Below are 24,735 nucleotides of genomic sequence, written 5' to 3'. Positions count from 1 at the left end.
GAAAAGTAGATGCCCCCGTGATAAAACTGCGGAAGCGGGAAAAATGCCGATGGCATCTGCTGGAAGCTGGCAAAATGTTTGTCCAGGTCATGTCAGAGTCCACGGACCACGCCAGAAGTGAGGCAAACAGTTGGGTTGGCGCTTCATGTATGCCCGACACACGGTGTCTTAAATAAGAAAACAGGCAGCAGGCAGGGAAAAACTGTTATTCACCTGCACACACACACACACACACACACACCTAACACTCGTACTCGGATGTGTGTGTGTGTGTGTGGGTCTGATAGGGGGGAAGACGCATAAACGATTTTCCCTGACTTGGGGGAGTTAACCTTGTCATCTGCCACACACACACACACACACACACACATCTGCCCCAACGGGGGTGTCGAGTTCAGGCTTCCGCTCTGAGGCAGCTCTTGCGAGGAAATCGGTTTGTCTTCCGGCTGCGTCTTCGGCTGCATTTCTATGATTTCCTTCGCCAGGCGTGTGTCCTGGCTAACGAGCTGTTGCCTGAATCCAGCTCCATCTGCGTGGAATGGTTCCAGCGTGTTCCAGCCGCAGTACTTTCAACTTTACATTTTGACAGAGAGCTTCCCTTCCCTTGTTTCCCATTGCCTGTCTTTCCTTGGTGCATCTCTTGGGTTGCAAAAAAACATTTGGGAATTATATTCCGTGATATTTAGGAATATTTTCCATCCCCCATGCCGCAAGGACAAAGGACTTTGTTCTTCTAGTAGCGAAATCCATCTGAAATTTCTCCCTGCTGCTCTCTGGAATAACCTCCCCAATCTTGGCTGGGGCTTATCGCTGAAGGAATAGCTGAGGAGCAGGACACTTTATTTGATGTTATTCTTTATGCTGCGCATGCATGGAGACCCCCTCCAAGGGCGCCCCAAAATAACCCAAAATGAGGAAAACATTTTGAAGCAGCCTTCAGCCGTGTTTTACTTGAACATTTTCGTGACATTTTTAAGTGCGAGTAAGACAGAATTAGCGCAATGAACTCTCGTACTTTGCTTTCCTTTCGTTTGTTTGCCTTGTCATGCATTTTAGAGTTGAAAGTTAAGTCGTTTAACCTGCACACATAGGAGTCAAAGTACTTGGCAGGATTTGATGGCAGCTGCTGTGCCGCAGCACCCCATGGGGCCGCCACTTGGAGTAAAATAAAATAAAATGAAAAAAAATAATTGTACTTTTTATTTGGAAATTTGTTCGTTTATTATTTTGTTTGTTTGTTGCATTGCTGGCTGATTTCAATTAAAAATGTTTTTAATCATCAATGGTTCTATTTTCCTCAAACAAATGTACAATATTTGGTTTGGTTTTTTTTTCATTCACGCTTTTTTCACTGCCACACAAAGAACTTTGATAACTGGCCATTATTTATGCATTTGAAATAATAAACAAAAAAGATACAGGCTCAAATGAAATTCTTGTTCGATTTTGCATGCTTTCAATTTATTTGGCGTTTGATAAACAATTAAATTATAATTTTTTCCTTTCTCATTATATACAATACACATACAGATATTTTCACATGGGTTTTCAATGATTTTCAAATGATTTTTCCACTTAGATGTATAACTAGAACTAATGATAACATTTTATGTTTTGTTTTCTTTGTTTTTGTTAAGTACAAAGTTGAGAAGACTCTGAGCATGTGTGTGTGTGTGTGTGTGTGTGTGTGTGTGAGGCTATTACTTTGTTTATATTTTGTGTCCAATTTCGTAGAGATATCCTTAATTGACGCGAATGAATGTGTGGAATGCAACAAATTATAGCTCTGTCAAGCAGCTGCCGAAAGTTGTACACTTAATGTGCTGTGTTTATAGTATTATTTCATTTTCATATATTTTGTATACATTATACAAAAAATTAATCAGTCTAAGTACATTTTTTGTATGCATTTCATATATATTTTTTGTTTTCTTCTTAAACCCCCCAGAGGAAATGGTTTGTTGAACGATTTGTGTGTGGAAGCCACTCTCTAACTAAAGTTGAACTTATTGTTTACATGTATAATAATAGGTTTTTTCTTTAATGATAATTATGATAATGCAATCGGGCATGTGTGTAACATAAAAACATTCGACGAATACATACGGCACACATACAATCCACATGCAATCCACACATCGAGTTAGTTAGGCGCTTCCTCTATCACCGTGTTCTGCCTGCTCCCACTCTCTCTCTCTCTCTCTCTCTCTCTGAGGCTGCCTCTCTAACTTCCCATCTCTCTCTCCGCCTCTTTCTGCAGCCGCGTCAGCAAGCTGTCTCTGTCCCGCGTGCTTGCAAACGACCAGCGCTGCGTGGCGAGCGCCGAATTGCAGTGCTGCGCACTCACACCCTGTGCCGTCTGATCGCGCGAGTCCAGGCACACATTGATCTTGTGGTGTCGCACCAGGCCGCCCTCCCGCATGATCCAGCGCTGATTCTCCGACTCATCGCACGCCTTGAGCACCACCTGGGAGCCGCGTGCAAACTGCACGAGTGTCAGGCAGAGATCATCATGCTTGATTTCGCCGCGCTTCGAGTATGCCCATTCCTGATTGCCGCCGGTGTTGTGGCAGGGGAAGAGGCCTGGGTGGAAAAACAAGGGAATGGGTACAAAATATGTTAAAATGCGTAAAGCTGCAAGTTTTAGGCAATAAACTGCTTGCCAGTCATGGCCAAGGGTAAGCTTGAACATTTCCTTGTCGATGGGCAAAAGCTAAACTTCAGGTTTGCTCGCAAGTGAACGCAATCCTGAGAACTCTCTCTCTCTGTCTGTTGCTCTCTCGCTGGCGCTCAGCAGCGCACTGCTTGACAGGGCTTTGGGGAACTTCATTTCATCATTTTTTTTTTGAATTCTTCCAACTGTTGACAATTTTCTATATTTCTCCCCACATTACCCCCCACGCCCCGACGCTTGGTTTGATCTACTCACCCACAGTGCCATCGATTAGATGGCCCATTGTATCCAAGCATTCGGTGCTATCCTGTCGGAATTGGCCAACCTCCTGTGGGTCGGGTGCCTGCAGGTCGGGATACACATTCTCCAGATACCATTTGAATGGCTTGCAATGCAATTTCTCCTTCAATGCCAGACGGTCGTCAATGCTGCAACCCAGACACGGAGAGGGAAGAGAAGAAGCAAACAAAATTTCAAGTAAATAAAAGTTGGCTGTTAGTTTATGTTGGCCCTTTGGCCCACCCTCCCCTGTACTCACTTGCCGAATGGAATGTTTTTGGCCAAAGGCACAGCATTGTAGTAATGCTGCTTGTAGTCATCCATCCAGACCTCTGCGGCACGTCGCGTATTCCGGGCAAACACATTGCCACTGCCACCCGGAAAGGTGTACGGATGCCGTTTACGGAAGACGTGACCCACGCGACTGCATGGTATAATTTCCAAACTGCCGCCACACTGCCAGACACGGAATGAGATTTCCAAATTCTCACCACCCCACACATCCATTTTCATGTCATATTTCCCCAGCTTATTGAAGTACGCCTTATCGATGACAAACAAGCCGCCGGCAATCATCGGGGTGCGTATGGCCGTGGTGGGATCATTGTGCCTCACCGAACGCTCCGCTGGACTGAGATACTCCCACTTGAAGATCAAATTCCAATCGAAACCGCCACGCAAATCCGCCGATGCACCGATATACTGAAAGTTATCCATGCTAATGACATCGATGACGGGACACACCACACGTGAGGGATCCTCGCGCACACGCTCCAGCAGCGGCTCGAGCCACTTCTCATTGCACTCCACGTGGCTGTCCAGGAAGGTGAGCACACTGCTAACAGCAGCATCGGCACCTTTGACCCTCGATCGGACCAATCCTTCACGCTGATCATTGCGTATGATGCGCACCTTGTCGATTTTGGCCAGCTCCAGGCCATCTTCAGCTGAGGAAAGGACAGAGATGAGTCTGCAGACGGAAGCTTAAGGATTTGCCATCTGCCATCTACTTACGATGATTACTAAAGTCATCGACGAGTATAATCTCTCTAATGAGATGCTCGGGACTGCGATTGAGCACACTGACAATGGTGCGCAGCAGCGTGGAACGCGCCTCATTGTGGAAGGTTATAATGACACTCGTCTCGGGCAGATCCTCGCGATATTTCTTGGTGCGACACCTGCAAAGAGTGGCAAAAGTTTACCCTCAATAAAGCTCCTCTAAGTTCTCTTTCTTACATGGGATTCCTCGTGTCGGGTATCTCGCGATTGCTGGGCAGTGCATCGCTGGCCTCCTGATTGAAACGATTCCTTATGTAGGGGTCTTCGCCATTGCGTAGGGCACCCGCCTTGATGTAGCCCGCTTCATCGAAATATTCCACCTCGGTGGTGCCACTGCCACGACCACTGGGCGCCATGGGCAAGCGTCCGCCGCTGTGTGACTGGAGAGGAGTTGCAAATAAATGTTCATCTGAGTTGTCTTCGAGTGTAAAACTCACCTGCGACGTCTCCTCGAGCGCCACAATTCCATTCAGTTTAAGGCCATGAACCGCATTGCGCTCAAAGTCCTTAACCGAACCGATTAGAATGACATTGCCGCCGGGATCATCGGCCCCGCTGCCACCCAGTCCGACCCCGCCGCCAGCTGGTGCCCACAGCCGGACTGTGGATGCTCCGCCAGCTGCCCCAGCTGCCCCAGCTGCCACCGATGAGGAGTCATCCTGGTACTGCTGCTGCTGCATGGCCGTTGCCACCTCACGTAGCCGCAGTGCACGATTTTCCACCTAAAAGGACACGAAGGCAAAAGGGAAGGGAGACAAGTGTTTTAATTTATTTCTTTAATCTGCGCCCGTTCGGCGGCAATAACTCAACACTCAGCTGAGAGCAATTGTGAAGAGGAAAGGGATACAATGGGTTGGGGGTTTGGGTTTGGGGTTCGTGCAGGTTTATGGCAAAGTTTTGTTAAAGTTTCACCCCGCAGGCACAATATACAATAACCCAGGAGCAGAATGAACGGAGGAACACACACAGAAACCATTTCGTATTGCTTTTCGTGTTGGCTTTAAGATTATTAATATATAAATTGCAAATGTTACACAGGAAGCAAACAGCAGCAGCGACCAGCGACCACGACCCAGTTTTGAACGTTGTCCCAGTCCGAGATACTTGCAAGAAACATGGAAAACCTTTTAGGTCAGAGAAACAAACTTTGGTGAGTCCTTAAATGGGGCAAACAAGCGATGCTTGAGCCCGAGGCAAGTGTAAGGCCGCCTATGCCGTGTCTTTAGTGTCGATAAATCTGCCTATTCAGTGTCTACAAATACTCATAAAGTAGCAGCAAGTAAAGCTTAAGTGAATGCTCTTTTTAATACCGCTAAAACATTGTAACTTAAGTCCCAAAGCAAAGCCTTGAATGTCTCTCCTAGATAGAAAATATGACAATGAGTCTGTCTGGGTTTAGCTGCTATCGAAAAAAAGACAAAGACACAGACACAAAAAGGGGACATCAATGCCCCGCAGCCAGGCAGACAGACATCAATATGCGAGTAACCTTGAGCCAGAACAAGCCATTGAATCTATCCAAGCCCCAACCACAGAACAGAGCAAAAGGACACAGAGAATGGGTGAAAGAGAAGTAGACACAGAACATTCGAAATAAATTATCAATGCAAACACAACCGAAGCACAAAATATATTTTAAATGGCAAGTGAAATCTTGCATATCAAATGAATCTCTCTTTCAGAGGGAAAGGGGCCAAGGAGCGGGGTAAGTGTTAAAAATGCGTTTCAAAGTGTCGCTAAAAGGCAGCACGTTTCGCGCTCAAACTCCACGTACAGCAGAGTACAAGAGAAAACCCCAAAAACGAAATGGAAAGGGCATGCCAAGACATAAAGAATGTTTCACTTAAAATTAAAATCACGCATCCACTCAGCACGCAGCAGCATTCAGCAGAAAGTCAGCCAAAGTCAGCTCATAAATCAGAGTTAGAAAGAGCCACGGAAGCCCTCATGGCCGGACCCATTGCCACACTCATGACAAATAGATTCAATGCAAAAGAGCAATTAATAATCAAACTGGGGATATAACAATCTATGGGCTCTGGCATTGGGTCAGTGTTTAGCAACGTGAAATGAAATGAAATGAAATGAAATGATTCATTTGTCAATTTTGATGGGCCTGAAGGAATGCTCCCTGCCTGAGGGGCAACAGCTGCTGGGTTTTATTTTTATTGATTGCGTTGCATTTGGGTTTTGACATCGCTGAAGGAAATGCTTAAACAGAGATCTGCACTTTAAAGATAATTATTCTAAAGGCAGGATAAGCTCCATAAGCTTTCGTCCCATTTCGCTACCACTTTCGATGGCTCCACTCCACGCTCTGGCATAGAAAATAAACTTGAAATTACCGAAAACGTGACTTAAATTTGATGAAACTTTTGCATTGATTTCCTGTTTTATATCCGCAATTTCTGCATCCATTTCGATTGTCTGCAGCTGCACATTTAAGTCACAAACTCGATTAGTCTGCGACAATGAGCTACCCTCATGGAAGGAAGCTTTGTTCGGAAATGAATAAATCCTTCGATTGAGTGATCCATTTCACATGCACATTTCCTTTCGATTTGCACTCAATTGCATGAAAATCTGAACACAATTGGAAATTGAAACCAGCCTCAAACACGGCCCAGCCCAGGCTGTGAGCCGCCCGACCGAAAATCCGATTACGTATACGCAGCGTAAACCCAATGGGCAACAAGGAACGGGCCCGTGAAGTATGCTGCATTGTGTGGTCGCAAATCCAGTGGAAAATCCCTTTCGGCTTCATTTTGATAACCGGCTAATGAGGGATCTTAATTAGTTTCATTGTTTGAAGTGGAGAGAGCGGCTTAGCGCATGGAATCAATATTTTGGCTATCAATATTGGCTGGCCAATAAGTCCTGCTCCTAATTAGATGGGCCGCTCGCAAATCATACATAAATTGGGCAACTTGTAGGGATTTTTGAGCTCCTTTGGGTTGGCATCAACTCCCATTGCAGTCTATTTATGGACTAAACTCTGGAGAGTGCGCCATTTGGCTGACGTCAATTGAAAGATGATTCGGATTCATTTTTCCTTTTTTTTGCCCACACAAAATGTCAATGGCAAGACCTCAAATCAGCCACTCGGCTCATCAAATTCTCATTGGCTCTCGTTACAGATTGATTGAGATTAAAAAAAAACTATAAGATAAACCAGCAACTGGCACAAGCTTGAGGCAAGTTGATGCCGAACCAGAGCCACAGGTTGCCTTAAATGTCGTGTGTGTTTTTTTTACATTTTTGTCCATCTTCGGAGCTTGGGGTTCAATGTTTGAGTTCAATGTTTTTGGCCAAAAATAGATGCAGATAAAGTGCGAGTCAAGTAAATGCTTTTGAAACGAGTTCAGAGCCATTTGATGGCATTGATTGTTGTTTTTTGGTGTCGCCTAGAGCGAGAATATGGAAATAATACCAGACAGATTCCCAAAGGAAAGCAATTAAAGGGATTTATGAGTGGCAGAAAATTGCAATAATTTTCTTAAGCAAAATTCTGATTAAATCTTTGAGCAGAAGTTTCACGCCTTGCCACTAAACCTAATGGAGCCATCGATGATGTTGGCTATCAGGCTGCCATTTTGGTTTGCATACATTAGACAGAGTTTTGGCTGTTAAAAGTTGAGTAGAAAATATCTTGCTGAGGCGCAACTAGAACTCATTTGAATATTGTTGCTCAAATGGCAAACTTTTGTGCAGAGTCTTGACTTAGAAGTTTGGACCTCACTCTGATGGAGGTAGAAATATTGTTGAAATGATTTCGCTGCACTGCCCAGATCCACTTTTAATGGTTATGCATGCAGAGATGAAGCTCTGCAGCCATGATTGATATTACTTTAATGTTACTTTTTTATCTGATATCAAGCCAATTATTTGTCTAATTTTTTCCATGAAAGTTTTCGGCTTAAAATTTGTTCTTTCTTTTTTCTCTTCATTCTTCTAAGAGTTTTTTTCTCTCTGTTCTACAAGCCAAACAGCTGTCTTTTTGGTAGCTCCTCTTCATTTAGGTTTTTGTCTTAAATTGGAAAATTCCTTTTTCTAATTAGCGACAATTTCCTCGTATTTTTTTTCGTTTCGCTTTGGCTCCTTTTTTTTGTTGCTGCCACAATTTTAATTTGCTTTATTTACTGTGTCTCTCTTTAGATGTATCCCCCTAATTCAGTCAACCTTAACCATTATTTGGTTTTATCTTTGTTGTTTGTTTGGTTAGATGAGAGTGGCACTGGAAACGGCAGAGATTTTCTTTAATCTTGGCGCTTCGTGGCTTCGTGGCTTCGTTTCTCGTGCCCTGAGTGTGTGCAGTCTTCCAGCTGAATGATTTTCACATCGAAAGAGCTGGGGAAAGAGCTCCTAACTGCATAATTTAGTAATTGGAACGTATCAAATGTAAGTAGTTTTCACCCAAGAAGAAACGGAAAAAAACAACTAGCAAAACAGACAGTTGTCTGTCCAAAGACATTATCGTGTATTGCAATCTGTTTTTGGGTTTCTTTCTGTTTCTGCATTCCAAATGGGCCACACCCAAAGGAAGGAAACTTTCAAAAGCACTAAGTCTGGGTCTCTCTCTCTCTCTCTCTCTCTCTCTCTCTATCAAAAGAACAACAAAATTCAATTAAAAGTCTATGCACGCCATCAACAAAAAAGATATTGACAAACACTCGTCTCGTCTGCAGGCAGGCAACCCCAAGCAAAAAATCAAAAACAGAAATTCAAAGGCGAATGGCCATTGAACTCGAATTTTCAGATAAAATTCAATGTAGAATATGTATGCAAATATGTATTTATGTATGTAAATGTGTGTTTATGTATTTAAATATGTATGTAAATATGTATTTATGTATGTACATATGTATTTATGCATGTAAATATGTATGTAAATATGTATTTATGTATGTACATATGTATTTATGCATGTATTAATATGTATTTATGTATGTAAATGTGTATTTAAGTATGTAAATATGTATGTAAATATGTATTTTTGTATGTACATATGTATTTATGCATGTAAATATGTATTTATATATGTAAATATGTATTTATGTATGTACATATGTATTTATGCATGTAAATATGTATGTAAATATGTATTTATGTATGTACATATGTATTTATGCATGTAAATATGTATGTAAATATGTATTTATGTATGTACATATGTATTTATGCATGTAAATATGTATTTATGTATGTAAATATGTATTTAAGTATGTAAATATGTATGTAAATATGTATTTTTGAATGTAAATATGTATTTATGTATGTAAATATGTATTTACGTGTGTATATATGTATTTATGTATGTAAATATGTATTTATGTATGTAAATATGTATTTATGTATGTAGCTGCATATGCGCCGCTTGACATGTGGCCCAAAGTCTTGTCATTCAGTCTGTGTCTGAGGCAAAGTTTATTTAAACAAAAAAAAGGATAAAGAACTAAACAGAGAAAAAGAGAGAGAGAGAGAGAGCGCAGAGCGATGTGTGAAAATAGTTCTATATTTTTTGGCATATCAATTAATTGGTTTTAGAATATTTTCTCTTGATTTATGCATAAATACGAAGAAAACTAAAAGAAAACTTTGCAAATCGAATTAAGAGAATAAAACATGAGAAACATAAAATATGCTCGTATTTTATGCAAATATTTGCCATTGACTTTGCCACAGAAAATGGCAAACAAAAAGCCAGACTTAGCCTAAAACCCTTTCGTAAATGTTTGTAGCCCCAAGAGTTAATCAGAATGGCAAAGTTTCGATGATTTCTGCACTTTAATCAGTAATCAAATTTGCAGCTTAGCTTTCTTTGAGCACCAATTTCCGTCAGTTCATTATTTTTTATTTACCCTCAAATGTGTTTGATAGTTTTCACTTTCAAAGACTTCCGGCCTCAGGCAATTTCCCTTTTTTTTAATTACTCAATTTTGCTTTGAGTCATAAAGACTGACTTTAGAGCTAATTTCCCCAAGCATAAAACGGAGAGAAGATTCAACAAAGAAAGAAGAGATTTTGGTGGCTGGCTTTAATGGGCAACTTTTGGGCCACTGTCAACTTGCGGGCCTTCGACATTTGACAACAATTTAAATGGGAAAATGTGCCCCCAGCTGCAGGCAAAGAAACGTCCATCAAAATTCCTCAATGGCCCCAAAAAAAGTGTTCGAATCTCTAGAGCAAACAGACAATAATTATTCGTTGTCATTTTGGGTAAAGACAACACCGGGGTTTGACCCAACAAGTTAAGGGGAAAAACTCAGATGTGTTCGCTCAACCTTCTCCAAACACCACCCTCGCACCCAGTACAGCCCAGCCCAGGCCACTTTTGCTGCCGTTGAGAGATAGATTGTGTGGTGGTGGCAACTGCAACATGTTATGCAACTCAGTGCTGTGGCACAGATGGAGTTGGAAATTGTGTGCCATGCCAACCAAATTGCGACCGCATCAGCATCAGCAGAAGCAGCAACAGAAATTGCAAATTGTTTTTGGTATCAAAAATTTGTGTGGCATCTTCAACGTTGTGTCTTCTTGTACAAGCAAACGATGGGTAACAAACACTCGGGCTTCCTCATGGGATGCTGCTGCAGCTGCTGTTGCAGTGGCACTGCCACTGGCAGTTGCATTTGCCACAAACAAGTTTCGCTTTGTCTTGCAAAACTCAATTAAATAAATATATTTGCGCCTTTTTTTTGTATATTTATTTTTGTGTGTGTTGCTTGTGGTTTGAACTTCCTTTCTATTGCTGCTAAGGTCAGACAATAAATTTGTCATCGAGATGGGGAGAAGAAGTGGTTTTTGGGTATGTCATGGGTAGGCCAATTAACGTGTTTTGGCTTGGGGATGACTGTGGGGAAGAGACTCTGTTTCGCTCCTTTCAGCAAACAACAAACCAATAATCAATAATCTCCTCACAATCGGGCATTTCATATACACAGAATGGTCCACAAGTTTTCAAAAAATATTTAAATAATATCAAAAATTGTCTTAAATGAATTATAAATTATTTTGTTTTATTTTTTTCAACTCTCTTAACACCCAACATAATTACTCAAAAACTTTCAGCGTCCAACGTCTGTCCGCAGCTTTAGTTTTTTGCTAATGATAATTTAAACTCTGTCCACCAAATAATTAGTTGTTTCTGCTATTTATTTGTGTGGCCTTAGAGCTCCACATTATTAGCAAAAACTAAGTCGGAGTTGCAGTTAGTGGGCAGCAGATGAGGCTGCAATAAATTGAAAGCTGCAGCCAGGCGGCAGCTGTTGCATGTTTGAGGTTTTCTGCACAAGTGTCTGAGTCTGTGTGTCTGTGTGTTTTGTGTTGGCAAATTGCTACTGTGAGTGACTTTGCCCAAGTGCCTATGACATGCCATCTCGGGGGCACTTCTACAAGACAAGACAAGGCTGGTGGCTGGTGGCTGCGGCTCTTCATAAAATATATTGAAAGTGCTTTGCATAAATTCTCTCTCTGCTCTCTCTGCTCTCTCTGCTCTCTGCTCTCCATTTTGACAATGGTTTATTGCATATTACTGCGGCTGTGCTTTTGGTGTTTTCTGTGGCACACCACACCATATTGAGTTTAACCTTTGACTTTCCGGCTCTCGCCCAGCACAGAAAAGAGAAAGAGTGAAAAATCAATTAAGGCCAGGCTGGAAATTATTATGGAAAATACGCTTTGGCGCACTTCATAATCAACTGGTTGGTGGCCCGAGCCAATTCGGGTCATTCCATTAAGACAAAAACTCGCATCGCAGATACAGATACATTAACAGACACTAACAGATACACATACAGAGAGCCATAACGAATTGTGAACTCTATGATTGCTTTCTTTGCTTTGGCTCGGCTGTTGCCTGTCTGCCGGTCTTTGGTTTGTCTTTGGTTTGTCTTTGTTTTGTCTTTGTTGTTTTTGTGCTGTGTTATGTGTGACTCATGTGCATAAAGAATTTTCTATGATTAAGCACAAATAGAAGTCCAGCGAGCAGCTGCCTGCTGACCGCCCGCCCTACAGGCACACACAAAAAACCAAAAGAGAGACCAAGCAGACAGCCACTGTGGGGCAAAGGCAGCGAAAAAGGTGCCAAAAAAAGTTGCCTCCCGAAACATTACGAAAAATGTGGAATTATTTATTATGTACATTTTCTTCTGCCTTCTGCCTAACATCAAGTAAATATACTAAATAAATTGGACCTTGATGTGAGCAATTATTAATAAGCTCCTTGACAACGCAAACTGGTTTCTGGTTTCATAGACAATTAATCAATCCATAAAATAACAAATTATTGTGGTACAAATTGGTAAATTGAAGCTATTCAGTTAGCCGTTCAGACAGAGTTGCAGCAATAAAAGTTAATTATTTCCCACATTTTGCCACACCGTTCGGCCACTGTGCCCAGCACTGGCACATGTCATCAGTCAGGCTACAGTGAGCTCACTCACATGGCTCATGGTCTGTCGTTACTCGCATTCATAGGAATAGAGACAGACACATGTGAGACAGTCCAACAATCAGTTGATGGATGCACTGTTTGCTTAAGGGCAAAGGGGGAAATGGTGGAGAGCCACATTAATGCGCAGAATTCGAATGAAAAAGTGCATTTTTAATATCACATTTAAATCAGATATTGTTCTGTTGTTTTACAAGAGTGACCCCAAAGCCATGATCACTCCATTCCCTCATCATCAGCAGTGGTGCTTGTGGTCTGTGTTTATTTGCATTGGAAATTGGTTTGGCATCCATGCCATTTGGCACTGTTTTAATTAGTTTATTAGCATTGCCAAATGGGGCCAAACATTTGACCGCATTTCAATTGTGCGCTAATCAAGCTAATAAAATAGATTATGTACGAAATGGATTATATTTGTATTAGTGTATGCATTGCGGGGGGTTCTATTTTTCGGTTGTTTATTACAGTCAAATATTCATGGCTAAGTGCGAGGCATTCCAGCGAATAAGCTCTGCATTTTGGTTATGAATATTTAACAAGATTTTAATTGTAAGTAAACACTTTTTGGTGGGTATTTTAATTATGTAGCTCAAGTTTTATATTAGTTATTTATGCTACTGCGAAAGGCCAAGCAAAACACTTGAAGTGGCGTTAAGCCGGAGGATTTTTGTGGTGTTTATTGGATTTATTTACGTAACCAAGAAGGCGTTGCCAAAGGCACACCAAAGCGACGGGCATTGAAATTCCCCCACAGCTTGAACTTCAGTTCAACTCTATTAAAAATACAAATAAAAGCAGCTTAAAGTGGAAAATGCTATGGCCATTTCAGAGCAGTATTTAAGTTGCTAAAAATGCGCTACAAAAGGTCAGCTCACTCACTTTAGCTGAACTCGAACCCAACCAAGCCCATCTCGCAGCAAATGCAATTATTGCACATTTTCAATGTCTATTTCGGTTGCCTCCTGTGCCCCGAAACAAAAGCAAACCCACACGGCAAAACCCAATCAAAAGCACAGGAGAAGCAAAACTCTTAGACAACACAAAAGCGGAGGTGAATGCCACTACTTAAGTGGCTAAAAATGTCCGAGCGCCAAGAGGCATTTTTGGTATTCAGCGGGCCACAAGGAGCTCAAATAATAAAAAAAAAGAAAGAAAACAAAACAAAAAAACGAGCAAGCGAACGTAATACGAATTGGAGACAGTTTATCATGCATTGGAATTGTCTGTCTTTGGGGTTGGACTTTCTCGAGTTGTTCAATTGTTTTGTCGCTGCTTGGCCCGTACTTTCACTTGCCAGCGCTTTAAAATGTTTTCTTGTATTTAAATGATAATCTTTAAGTTGACATTTAAATGTTTTTTGATCATGAGTCACGCGGCAGAGGGCTTGGAACTTGGATTGGAAGCCCAAACCCCAGCTGCAAAAGGGTTCGTGATCGTGGCATTTGTGCCCAAAATTATAGTGCAAAAATATTGCAATAAATATCTAAATATCTAAATCATTCAATTGCTAATACAAAAAATATATTTTCTGATAAAGTTATGTCTAACTATGGGCCAAATGTTGACCCAAATTAAACTAACATCCATCTCAGGCCCGTTCGCAGAGCTCCCTCTTATTTTTTTGTGCCCAGATGCCCATCATTAAATAATAATTATTTAATACCCCACTCCATGGAGCCACAAATTTTGCTGTTTGTCTGTGTGTTGGTCTCACTTTTGTTGTTGTTTGTTTTGTTTCTGCTTTGGCTGCTTGTTTGTGTAATCGCCTGAAAGTAGCACTTAGCTGAAGTGTCGGTACGTCTCTGTGTTTTTTTTTTTTGGTTTTGGTTTTGGTTTTGGTTTTCCTGGACGGGTAGTGGGCGCCCACTGCTTTTGTAATCGAGCTTGTTGGTGTTGTATGTACGTACACATGTCTTTGGGTCATAATGAACTTGAACTTTATGACGCAAAAAACAACGTCAAGTTGACGTCGCAAAGTGATGAGTGTTGGGCAAACACAACCCTCGACGTCTGCCGAGGCATCTTCTGTCTTGTGTCTGGTGCCTATTTTTGTATAATTATTGCCGGAGTTGCTTTGGGTGCTGTTTGACGACCCTCTTGGGTTAGGTCACAAAATATTAAACAACTATTTGTGTCAGTTGGTCAAGTGGACAAAGGTAAAGGTTAAACATTATGGTGTGTGTAACAGGTTTCTGAATGAGAGTGGTGTAGAGCCTATAGCACTAGAGGGCAGAGGTCTAGGCTCTAAGTTTGAGCGGTTTATGGTCGTTTTTTTAAGACTATTTGGGAGAGCAATTTACTGGTAATATTCGAAGTTGGATCACTGCAACATTTGGCCTGCTTTCAAATTAAAACAAGAGTCGAAAAGTTGCGTTAAAATCATTGGCTAACTTACAGTAAAATAATCTTTATCAAGCTAGTCTTAAGGTTTCCCTGGGCTGTTCCTGGGAGCCTTGGCTTGCCATTTATCAATACATTTTTCACTTGAAATGGCTACCGAAATATATTGGCTCTTATTGATGGCTTCAAGTTCATCTTGCTGTCCAGCTGTCAGTGGCAGTTTTCCTCTCGTATTTCGCTCTATTCGCTCTGACCGCTGCTCCATTTGTTTTGTTGTATGTGTCAGCCACAAACAAAAATCATTTCCCTGCCCGCATTTATCATTGTTATGCCATTTCGCTGCTGCTGCTGGCAATAGGAAGCTGCGGTCCAAACAAGTTGTAAAATAACAATAAAAATCAGCGAAATGAAATTGAAAGTGGCCCAGAGGCAACTACCAAAAGTATCGACACACACAAACACATCGAAACGATCAATACACAAAACGAGCAGCGCAAAAAGAAGCAGCAGCCAGATAGTGGTTGGAGGGAGAAACTATAAAAAGTAAAATTATTAAGCGAAACCAAACGACCTTGTCTCAATGCGTTGGGTTACGGTTACGTTGCGTAATGGCAGACGACGGCGCAAAAGAAGAGCAAAAACCGCAACAACAACAACAGCAAGCAGCGGCAGCGGCAGAGGAATCAGCAAGAGAAGCCGCAGAATCGGCAAGAGCAGCAGCAGCAGCAGCAGCGGCGGCCACCGCAGCCCAGCCTCAAAAGCAGCACCAACTGTCCATAAGAAGTAAGACAGGGATGGCAACAGTAAGGTCGAAGCTTTTGATACACTTGCTTATCCATAGGAATAAATGGAATGGAACTAACGGAAGTAAATGCAACTGTAACTTTTAAGAGAGTTTTTAATGCAAAGAATTCTCTTTTGAATGTGAACTCCTATGGCCATTCATGGGCAAACAATTCACATAAAATATATAAAATATATATTTTTTTGGGTTGAAGAACTTTCTACCCTAGACTTTACCTTAGCGCCTAATAGATTTCTGCAACTCCCTCTTACACGCACGATAAACATCTCTTAGAAGTCACTCCACCCTCTCTGAGAGTATTTCAAGAGCGACGACGAGCAAGCTCAGCTTCTACAGCAGATGGTCAGTCACGCCAGACACAGAAGGGTGTGAGTAGCGGAGGTAGATAACCGGTTGGCAGACCATTCAAAAAGCAATAGCCAGAGCCGGTTGAGCGAGAAGTTTGTCATTTAGTCTTGGCCGCCGTCTTGCCCGGTGCCGCTTGCCTCTTCTGGCCGACAAATTAGTCGAAAAACAAGAAACAAAACTAAACACCCAACAAAAAGTCAACTTGGAGATAAGCATCTTTAATTATTCAACGCCAGTCAAAGAGGCTCAACCAAAATGCCAAAGAACCAACTGAACTTTGTAATTCCATTGGGATCGGTCCCCCTTCTTCTTTGGGTCTGTGACTCTGATGACTCTGACAAGTTTCCATTGGCAGCAAAACATCAACAAATCAAGACAAGTTGTTTGATAAAATGCTAATTTGAGACACCTCTCAAGAGTAAAGATTTGCAGACGATTGGGGGATTGTCTTGGCTGTGTTTTTGAGTTGAAAAAATATTTATCTATTGAGCAACAACTGTGAAAATTCGATGAGATTTATTTCAGTTTTACTGCAATAACCAGATGGCAGCTGTAGAACTTGTACTCAGCTTTATTCAACTCATTGAAAGCATATTTTTCCAGTTGTTCTTGGAACCCATTCCGCCGTGACTATTGTTTCCCCGAAGAGACCTTCAGTCCCTTCATTCATTTAAAATTTATTTCATGCACTTCCAGCGACCTTTGGGGAATATGTGAATAAGTTTATCCTCAGATGGGGAAACCAGTTTGAACGCCTCCATTCCGTTCAGCGTCGTCATCATCCGATTGAACTTAATTGAAATTAATTTCCAACGACCAAAAAAATGTTCATTTCGAACATTTTCAAGAGCAAATTACTTTTTGTTGTTGTCGAATCTTTGACATTCTTTTCCAGTGGGACTTTTTCTGCCCGTTGTTTGGTGTTGCGATTGGGTTTGTCAACCAGAGCGTAACTTGCTCCGTCACGCGAACGTTTTATATAGTAGATTTAATATTTTGTTTGATATTGTTATAGTCCGCTCCGTGGAATGCAGCGGCCATAAATCGAACCCATGATGCGTTAAGGTCGCTGAAAGCAGTTTTCGTTTGAACTTGAAATGTATGTAGAGGACCTATTTATATCACATTTGGACTCTTTTTTGGCAAGGCCACACAAGTCAAATGCGAAGTTGTTATAATAGATATTCACGGCCCAGCATATCCGTAGCGTGGGAGCCTGGAAAATTGGAGAGGCAAACTTGGGGTAAAAAGTTTTCTGTCAGAATTTGCATTTATGATGGCAGCAGCATTTGCATATGGCCAAAATGATGCTGAAAATGTCTTCGAGTGTCAAGCATATGAAAAAATATTACCAAGAAGCTAAAAATACACATATATATGATTCGTTTATGCATAAGACACACTTTGGGCAGGAGTATGTGGGGGAAATGTATGTGCGGCAGTGCTCCTCGGTTGGACTTGGCTTGCACTTCACTTCATGCAGTACAATTTTATTCTATAATTCTATATTCTCTGGCACGCTTTAACACCATTGAGCTGCACCTTTCTTAACTGTTAGAAAGAAAGGAGAAAGTTCAATTTTGGAAGCTCCAGCGAGCAGCAGCGGGACATCTCAGTGCCTAACCAAAGTAACCAAAATAAATTAAATTAAATGTGTGATTGACTTTGCGTTGTTTTTGGTATGTTTTTCCCTTCAAAAATGGTTCGGCACTTGATGATTACGTCTCGAATCGTGTTGCATGAGAGCGCACAAAACTTCGATACGCTTTTGTGAATGAAATGTCATTGCATGGCAAAATTAAAGAGTTAAGTCATCGATACGTTTGCCATTACAATAAGCGATGGTGGGTAGTGGGACGCATAATTTGGGTGAGTGGAAGTTCAGTGAGACAAAATATGATTAACGCTCAAGCGGAGACAAAGGGAGACAACTGCAGATGGAGAAATAAAATGAAATCAATGGGAAAAAGAGCTGGCAGTTGCATAAGAGCTGTAACTAAATGTCAGTTGATATTTGGAGGAGTCAAACTGTGGCTACAGAGTGGGACTTACTGCTGTTCCTTATCCTTTCAATTTCTACATGGATTTTAGATCTTCGGTGGATGTTCCTTATGCGATTATTATTATCCAATAAACTTTATAATTTTAAACATTTTTAAAGTGGTTTCAGATTAGATACCTCTACAAGCTGCCTTTTGCTTTGAGCAATTATCAACGCCAATACCTGACCTATCAATGGGTTATTTCAATGCTCATTCTCTTTGCGATTATAAAATAAAATTCCCCCACAATTGGCCAATCCATGGCCCATCTCTGCACCATCGCTATCTCTGGCATATACTAATTTTAAAACCCCTCATAAATCTCTGACTGACGCTTAATGCGATTTGAAAAGTTAATCAACTTCAATTTCGCCTGTCCAAAAATAAATAATAGTAATTAAATGTGCTACGAGGCAGGGGGGACTGGCCTATTCAAAATCACTAAAACCAATGAGCGAGTGCAGCTTCACTTCCTGCATTTTATTCACAGCGAAAAAAGGAACACAAATCAAGTTTGCAAACATGAAAAATGATTTCGGAGCGGTGGCGAACAAAAAAAGAAGATGATTGCCAGTGGGAAAAATGTACAAAGAGAGAGGGAGCACCAGGCCGAGCCTGTCTCTACAAGCCTCAAAGCATATGTACATATGTAGGCATGTAAAATCCTGTATATAAATCTCCATAATCGGATTCATTGCGCAGATTTCCATTTTTCCGTAATTATTATTTTCCTCAATTTTAAAATCATTGCAAAGATCAAAAGTGTAATTAACAGAGTATTATTGAATTGCTTTTTCACACTTATTATGTACCAGAGCCAGAGCCAGAGCCAGTGGGAGTTCGTGACACTTGATGAATTTTCACCTTAACACCGCCCCCCAAACCAATCAACAAGGTTTTGTACCGTGTTTTGTACCGTGTACTTACAGACAAGTAGGGTAACGTGAAATTCCTGAAACTCCTCAAGAAAATCAATTAAAAACACCTTTCAAAGTGGGACAAAAATATTGCAAAAATCCACAATTAAATGTAATTCCCTTAAAGGGTAACACCAAGTCGAGGCACTGACTATGCCCCACATATACTACTTGGCAGCTGGTTGTCAGTTGCCTGCCAGTCGCCAAAGGCTCTTAATTCTGTTTAAAATTTTGACGGATTCATTTAACATTTTTTTCGCAAGGACTTCAAGCTGCTGGCTGTTTTTTGGGCAGATTACGGAACTTCATGGCGCATCCGGAGCATCTCTCAAAGTGGTCAATAAATTGAAAGGATTTTCGAGCTTAACACAATTAAAACATTTATAAAAGTGCCGCTGCTGTCGGGACTTGTTTTATTTATTTGGTCGAGTATGTAATTTCCCTGTTCCGCTCGCTGCGACAACAAAGTACAAAAAAATAAACTGGAAAATTGCAGAAATAAATTGACATTTTCCCTTCGCGTGTGCTGTGCGAGTGAGTGGTGGGTGGGTGGGTGAGTGAGATTTTTACCGCCGCATATCGTGTCGAACGTATATTTATTTTTGCAGCACAAAACTCAAATGGAATTTGTTGTCGCTGTGTGTCGGATAAATCAGTAAACAGCAGAAACCAAATATCAACTGAAGTGAAGACCCCCCAACCATGATAGAGCTGCAGAAGTGAGTTGTAAGAATAATTTGGAAAAGAAAATAATGCATGAAAGAATAACATTTGAAGGGAAACAATGAAATGTGTGGCCAAATGAAATTGTTAATAGAAAATTTGTCTGATGAGAGTCTGTCTAAGGTAGACAAATGTTCCTAAATATCTTTTATCACATCTTTTACAACACAAAATAAATGAGCAAAAGATAAGAGCAACACCTGAACTGTGTCACAGTTTCCCCTTATAAATAGCCTCCCCAAACGCACACCATAAGAGACTTTTGGATGACAACCGAAAGCAAAAAACTGAAGAAAAAAAAAAGAAAAAACAGTGCCAAGCGCTGTGATGGCACCTCCCAATACGTGAGGCTAATTATGTGCAAAGGGAAAGAGAGAAGACAATGGAAATATCAAGTTGGTAGCGGGACACACACAGTTGGTGGCAATCAAATAATTACTATGCAAGGCACGGGGCCAGCGTTACGGGTATGAAAAATGATCCAAATGATGATCCAAAGCGGAAGAGGAAAAGAAGCAGCAGCAGAGGAAGTAGCAGCACCACCAGCTAAAGGGTTGCTCCAACTTTCAGCGGAGTGTCTGCCCAAGCAGCCCTCTCAAGCTGCCTTATGACAAATAGAGAGCGAAAGTGGAGCACACTATGGACTCCATGGAATTGCATCTTCTTCGAGTTATTGCCCCCGGGGTGTACTTTTGCTGAATCTTCATGGACTCTTCATTTGTTTCTGTACTTTTTAGCACTTACCTTCTCCGTGCTGGACTGGAAGTAGTAGACCATCACAAACATCCAAATGATGCTGACGAAGACAATCAATTTAATATTGCGACGCATTGTGGACTGTTCCTGGGACAATAAATATATTTGTCTGTTGTCTGTTGTCTGTGGGTCGGAGGACGTATCACGTTCACTTCGGTATTTATTTCCTTTTGGTGTTGTTTTGGCAATTAATTATGCGGTTTTCGCTAGTGGGCGGTGAGACGGGGAAAGCAGAATATTAAGAGTCATTGAAATGCGTATAAACAAAATGATTAATTGGCGGGATCGGTTGCAATTTGGTTGTGGCCTTCGGCTTTTACTTTTCCACCCTCATTTTCGCTTAAATGTGTTTGCTGTTTAATGGTTTAACACGTTTTAATTGTATGTAATTGTTTTTAATTAGAGCTCCGCATGAATGCAAAATGATTATCTGCTTTCGGGTTTTAATGCGCCTTTTTTCACCGGGGATTTCCTACCGAAAATAAATATATTTAAATATGCAGGCAGATGATTATTGCTGGCTAATATGTTTTTCATTAGAGGCAAGATAAATCCTACAATAAGTTCTGCTCTGAAATTATTTACTGGGGCATCCAATCCAATAAAAGAAATAACAAACTCAACCTTGATTGAGCCACTCCCAAACAAGTGGGAATAAGTCAATCAATCAAACATCTTGCTCGTAACATAATTAAAAGTGTAGCAAGCCACTCGAAATATTTCCAAGTCATTCAGAACTGTTTCCTATTGACACATTTCACTTTGTTTATTTGCAAAATATATCTTATCCATGCACCATGGCCGACAGCAAGTTTGCACTCTGATAAGACACCAAAAACTGTTCAAGTTTGTCAGTTATAACATCATGAGACGTTAATTCAATTCTCACAAAATCAAAGCCAAATTGGGTTTGTTGTCCGGGGAAAAGGGAAAAGGGAAAGTCAGGCACAGCTGTTGAATGTGATTTCTGCGGGAGAGACCAATCCAAGACCAATTGGAAACATAACGCATACGCTCCGAATACCACCCGATAAGATAAGATTGTTGGCTTTCTCTTGGGTTGCACCAACAGGTGGAATTTTGATCAAAAATTCAATTAATTTTTTCTACTTCGAGCATTTTGTCTATTGTTTAGAATTTAATTTAGTTTCTGTTGCACATAGATAAGTTCTTTCACTTTTATTTTCGTGTTTCATTGTGGGTTGCACATGGTAAACCGCAATTACCAGCAGCCTTGGTGGCCTTGGGGCGGGGGGACTGTCTTCGATTGACCGGTAAATGAACGTTTTTCTTTTGCCATTCCATTCAATTGAATTCCATTATCTTTGGAGTTTATCGTTTTGCCGTTGCGCCAATCGTTTCGCTCCCATTATTGCGTTTACCGTTTTGTCGATTATTTGTGCCTGTTGCTAGCCTATGCTGCTGCCCGTCGCAGCCGCGCTTTTGCCACCAAAAAATGAATGCTTATCTTTTGGGGCGCACGAGACACACGAGTCGAGTAACCAAACGCGAGACGCGAGACGCGGTACGCGGAACACACACGCTGTCAAGTTTCAACGAGAAATGGCCAAAAAGCGCTGCGGACGGTATATTTTATGCTGCTGGCGCTTCTACTTCTGCTGGCGAGTATAAGAGTGTGCGCCGTATAAGAGTTTGGTGTGCGCTCTCTTGCTGTGCGCCGATGTTACAGTTTGTTGCTGTTGGTTGGGCTTAGGCTAAGAATGTATAAGTTGCGTTTAGGTGTATAAGTTGCGTATGGCGTGAGTAGCGTTGGTAGCATTTTTGATGCCAAATTAGATAATTCAACATATTTGCATGGAGTAAATGTTGCTCAAATATGTGCAAAATATTACCTACTGGAAGTTGTACTTTCAGGTACAAATATTCCCCTTGTGCACCAAAAACTAAATTCTTTTTGCACACTTTTCCAACATTTGAATGCATGTTTTAATTAAATATTTCCGTTTGAACTTGTTTGCTTGCTGGATAGTTCTCTCTCTTTGTATTACCCTTCACGTGTGGGTTAATGTTTACTTTTTGATTCATTTACTCTTTAGCTGAAAATTAATTATAGCCGGCGTGGCCATTTGCTTATTTATAACTTTTTGTATGGCAGCACATAAATAAATCACTTTTAATGCATTTTCTCTGCTGTGGGAAATGTTTAATTGCATCCAACGAAATATTCATTTAAATTTGTTAGAACAAATTTCAATTATGCAGATTTGGCGAGAAAAAAAAACGTGCAACTTTTGACGCGGTGCCACCCGTGAGAGTCCCTCACACGTACAAAAATCTGTGCTTTATTTATAAATATACCGTGTGTGGGGCAATCCTAAAAGCGAAGAGCAAAAAAAGGATGAAGTATGCAGTCCACTGAAATTGGGCAGCAAAGTCATGAATATGCACCACACACACACAGAGAGGCAAAGAGTGGGGCGTGGAGTGGAGTGGAAGATAAGAGATGAACGCTGAGGTGAAGCGGATGGACAATAAGATGACCTGTAGGCAAAGGAGAGGCCCAAGAGAGAAAGATTTATTCTGCCCTCAGTTGGATTAATTTTTACATTTTTCAATACAGCATACCCCCCCCCCCCCCATGTTCTAAGTACACTCGTAAAAAGACAGCAGAATAAAACGAATATTCCATTGCTCCTCGTCTGGGTATTCCATTAGGCGTAATTAGAGCATTTAGCATTGGGAGGGGTGAAAAGTTAAGAAAAGCCAACGGCACAATCAGCCATGAGCCGCCAGACTAACAGTCAGCTGCAATTGTAGCACAAATGTATGATGCACTGATGCATTTACATAAATATGTATGCAAGTATGTAAATATGTACATACATTCCTCGTGGCCTTGCATGATTGCTCCTGTAGCACTCGTTGGGGCTGCTGCAGACAGCATATTTAAAATAAGACCAAAAGAGCCAGCAGGAGCAGCACTAAGCTTGATGAAGTATTCCGCTTACGATTTACCATCAAAGCCGAGAACTAGTTCTCTCAGACTACATCACTGGTTGTCCCATGCGCGCCTTCAATTGACTTGTGGCTCAAGTACGATAATTAAAAGTTGCTTAAATGTTGCATGAGTTGCAGCTTCCTCAAGCAGCCGCCTCCACTTTACCCTCCACTCTAGGTGCCACCAGCCATACAGCTCCACTTATTCTGCTTGGGTTTTATGGTTGCCATGGCAACATCCATTTGATTGCACACCATTTGCCACACACACGCACACACCCAAGCTCATTCACATGCACATGCAGGACGTGTAGCTCAGCTCAGAAAAGAGAGAACCTTTAACTGTCATCTCGTTTCCTTTATTCCATCTGTTTTTGAGGGTAGCTATCCCTTGCACGGAAATCAAGGTGTAAATGTATTTTGTCAAAGTTTCCTGTTCTCCACTGCACTCCACTAGAGATGGGATGCGGAATTTGAGTGTCAACCTGGAAACGAGTCGAGCAATATTGCCAATTTTGTGCTTGCCAATTTGAGTGGCAACATGGAACCGAATAAACAATTTTTGGTCATATCCGGTAAGCACTTTTTGACAGCAAAAACACCAGCCAGGTGCAGCTTAGTTTGTTTTTATAACGTTTCAATTTGGCTATTATTTATTAAGGGTATTTTAAGACTTGTCTTGCCATAAATGTTGTCTCCGTTTCTCTCGAAAATTTCACTGCACTCACCACCAAACTACCAATGCAGCGCCATGTGCCGCCAAGAAAACCAAAATTTATTACCATCTCTAATTGTCACGTCACGCTGCACCTTGCGGAAATGGTGCAAATATTGTGTGCAGGCATGCTTCTGCCACAAATTAAAGCATAATTGCATTAGTCACTTCATTTGTGGCTGCCGCAGTGGAGGCAGGAAGACGTTCAAAGCCGCCAAGTAGAAAATGGGGCTGCAAGGAGAAAAGACAGCTGGCTGGCAGTGGGTATCCTTGTGGGAGCGGAGGCTCTGTGTGCCGTTAATGTCTTGATGGCAGCCGTTCCGTACGTGGGTGTGTGTGTGTGTGTTTTAGGCTTTTGCGGAAATTGATTGCATTTTGAGAATCACTTGGAGACTTGCTTGCCAAGATAAAAGCATATTATGATGTTAGAGCAAGTTTTAAGGCTTAAAGGATTAGTTTTGTGGTAGGAGAATGTGAAGAGAACTGCAAGTCTGGATGAGTGATTCTTGATTGTGGATAAGTGGAGCGAAGACCTCGGATTCACATTTTGGTTTATCATTTTTTATTTACTTGGTGCTCAAAAATGGTTTCTTTTCAATTCAAACTTTTAATACAATATCTTTTCTGAGACTCTTTCTGTAGCGAAAACGCTCGGCCAGTTCTCTTT

The 24,735-nt window shown here is 41.3% G+C and overlaps 1 protein-coding gene across 1 annotated transcript; it reads right to left on the bottom strand.

Moving 5' to 3' along the window:
- Positions 1 to 1,627: 1,627 nt before the first annotated feature.
- Positions 1,628 to 21,952, bottom strand: LOC117582070 (polypeptide N-acetylgalactosaminyltransferase 2). Its single transcript, XM_034269627.1, has 8 exons — positions 21,778 to 21,952; positions 20,384 to 20,601; positions 4,453 to 4,737; positions 4,193 to 4,395; positions 3,968 to 4,134; positions 3,213 to 3,900; positions 2,930 to 3,102; positions 1,628 to 2,583 (listed from the first exon to the last, which is right to left on the bottom strand). The coding sequence occupies exons 2-8, from the start codon at positions 20,468 to 20,470 to the stop codon at positions 2,225 to 2,227; spliced, it is 1,962 nt and encodes a 653-aa protein (XP_034125518.1). The 5' UTR covers positions 20,471 to 20,601; positions 21,778 to 21,952; the 3' UTR covers positions 1,628 to 2,224.
- Between the last annotated feature and the right edge of the window lie 2,783 nt (positions 21,953 to 24,735).

The sequence above is a fragment of the Drosophila guanche genome, unplaced genomic scaffold (genome assembly GCF_900245975.1).
Source record: "Drosophila guanche unplaced genomic scaffold, DGUA_6, whole genome shotgun sequence".
Taxonomy (NCBI): Eukaryota; Metazoa; Arthropoda; class Insecta; order Diptera; family Drosophilidae; genus Drosophila; species Drosophila guanche.
Note: the sequence above shows the minus strand (reverse complement) of the source record. Positions and strands in the feature narration are given on the sequence as shown.

Excerpts from the sequence above, each read along its gene's own strand:
- LOC117582070 (XM_034269627.1), bottom strand. The coding sequence starts at position 20,470 with ATGCGTCGCAATATTAAATTGATTGTCTTCGTCAGCATCATTTGGATG. Across the intron at positions 3,901-3,967 it reads CGATGACTTTAGTAATCATC|CTGAAGATGGCCTGGAGCTG; the intron begins GTAAGTAGATGG and ends TCCTTTCCTCAG. Across the intron at positions 2,584-2,929 it reads TCTAATCGATGGCACTGTGG|GCCTCTTCCCCTGCCACAAC; the intron begins GTGAGTAGATCA and ends TTTTCCACCCAG.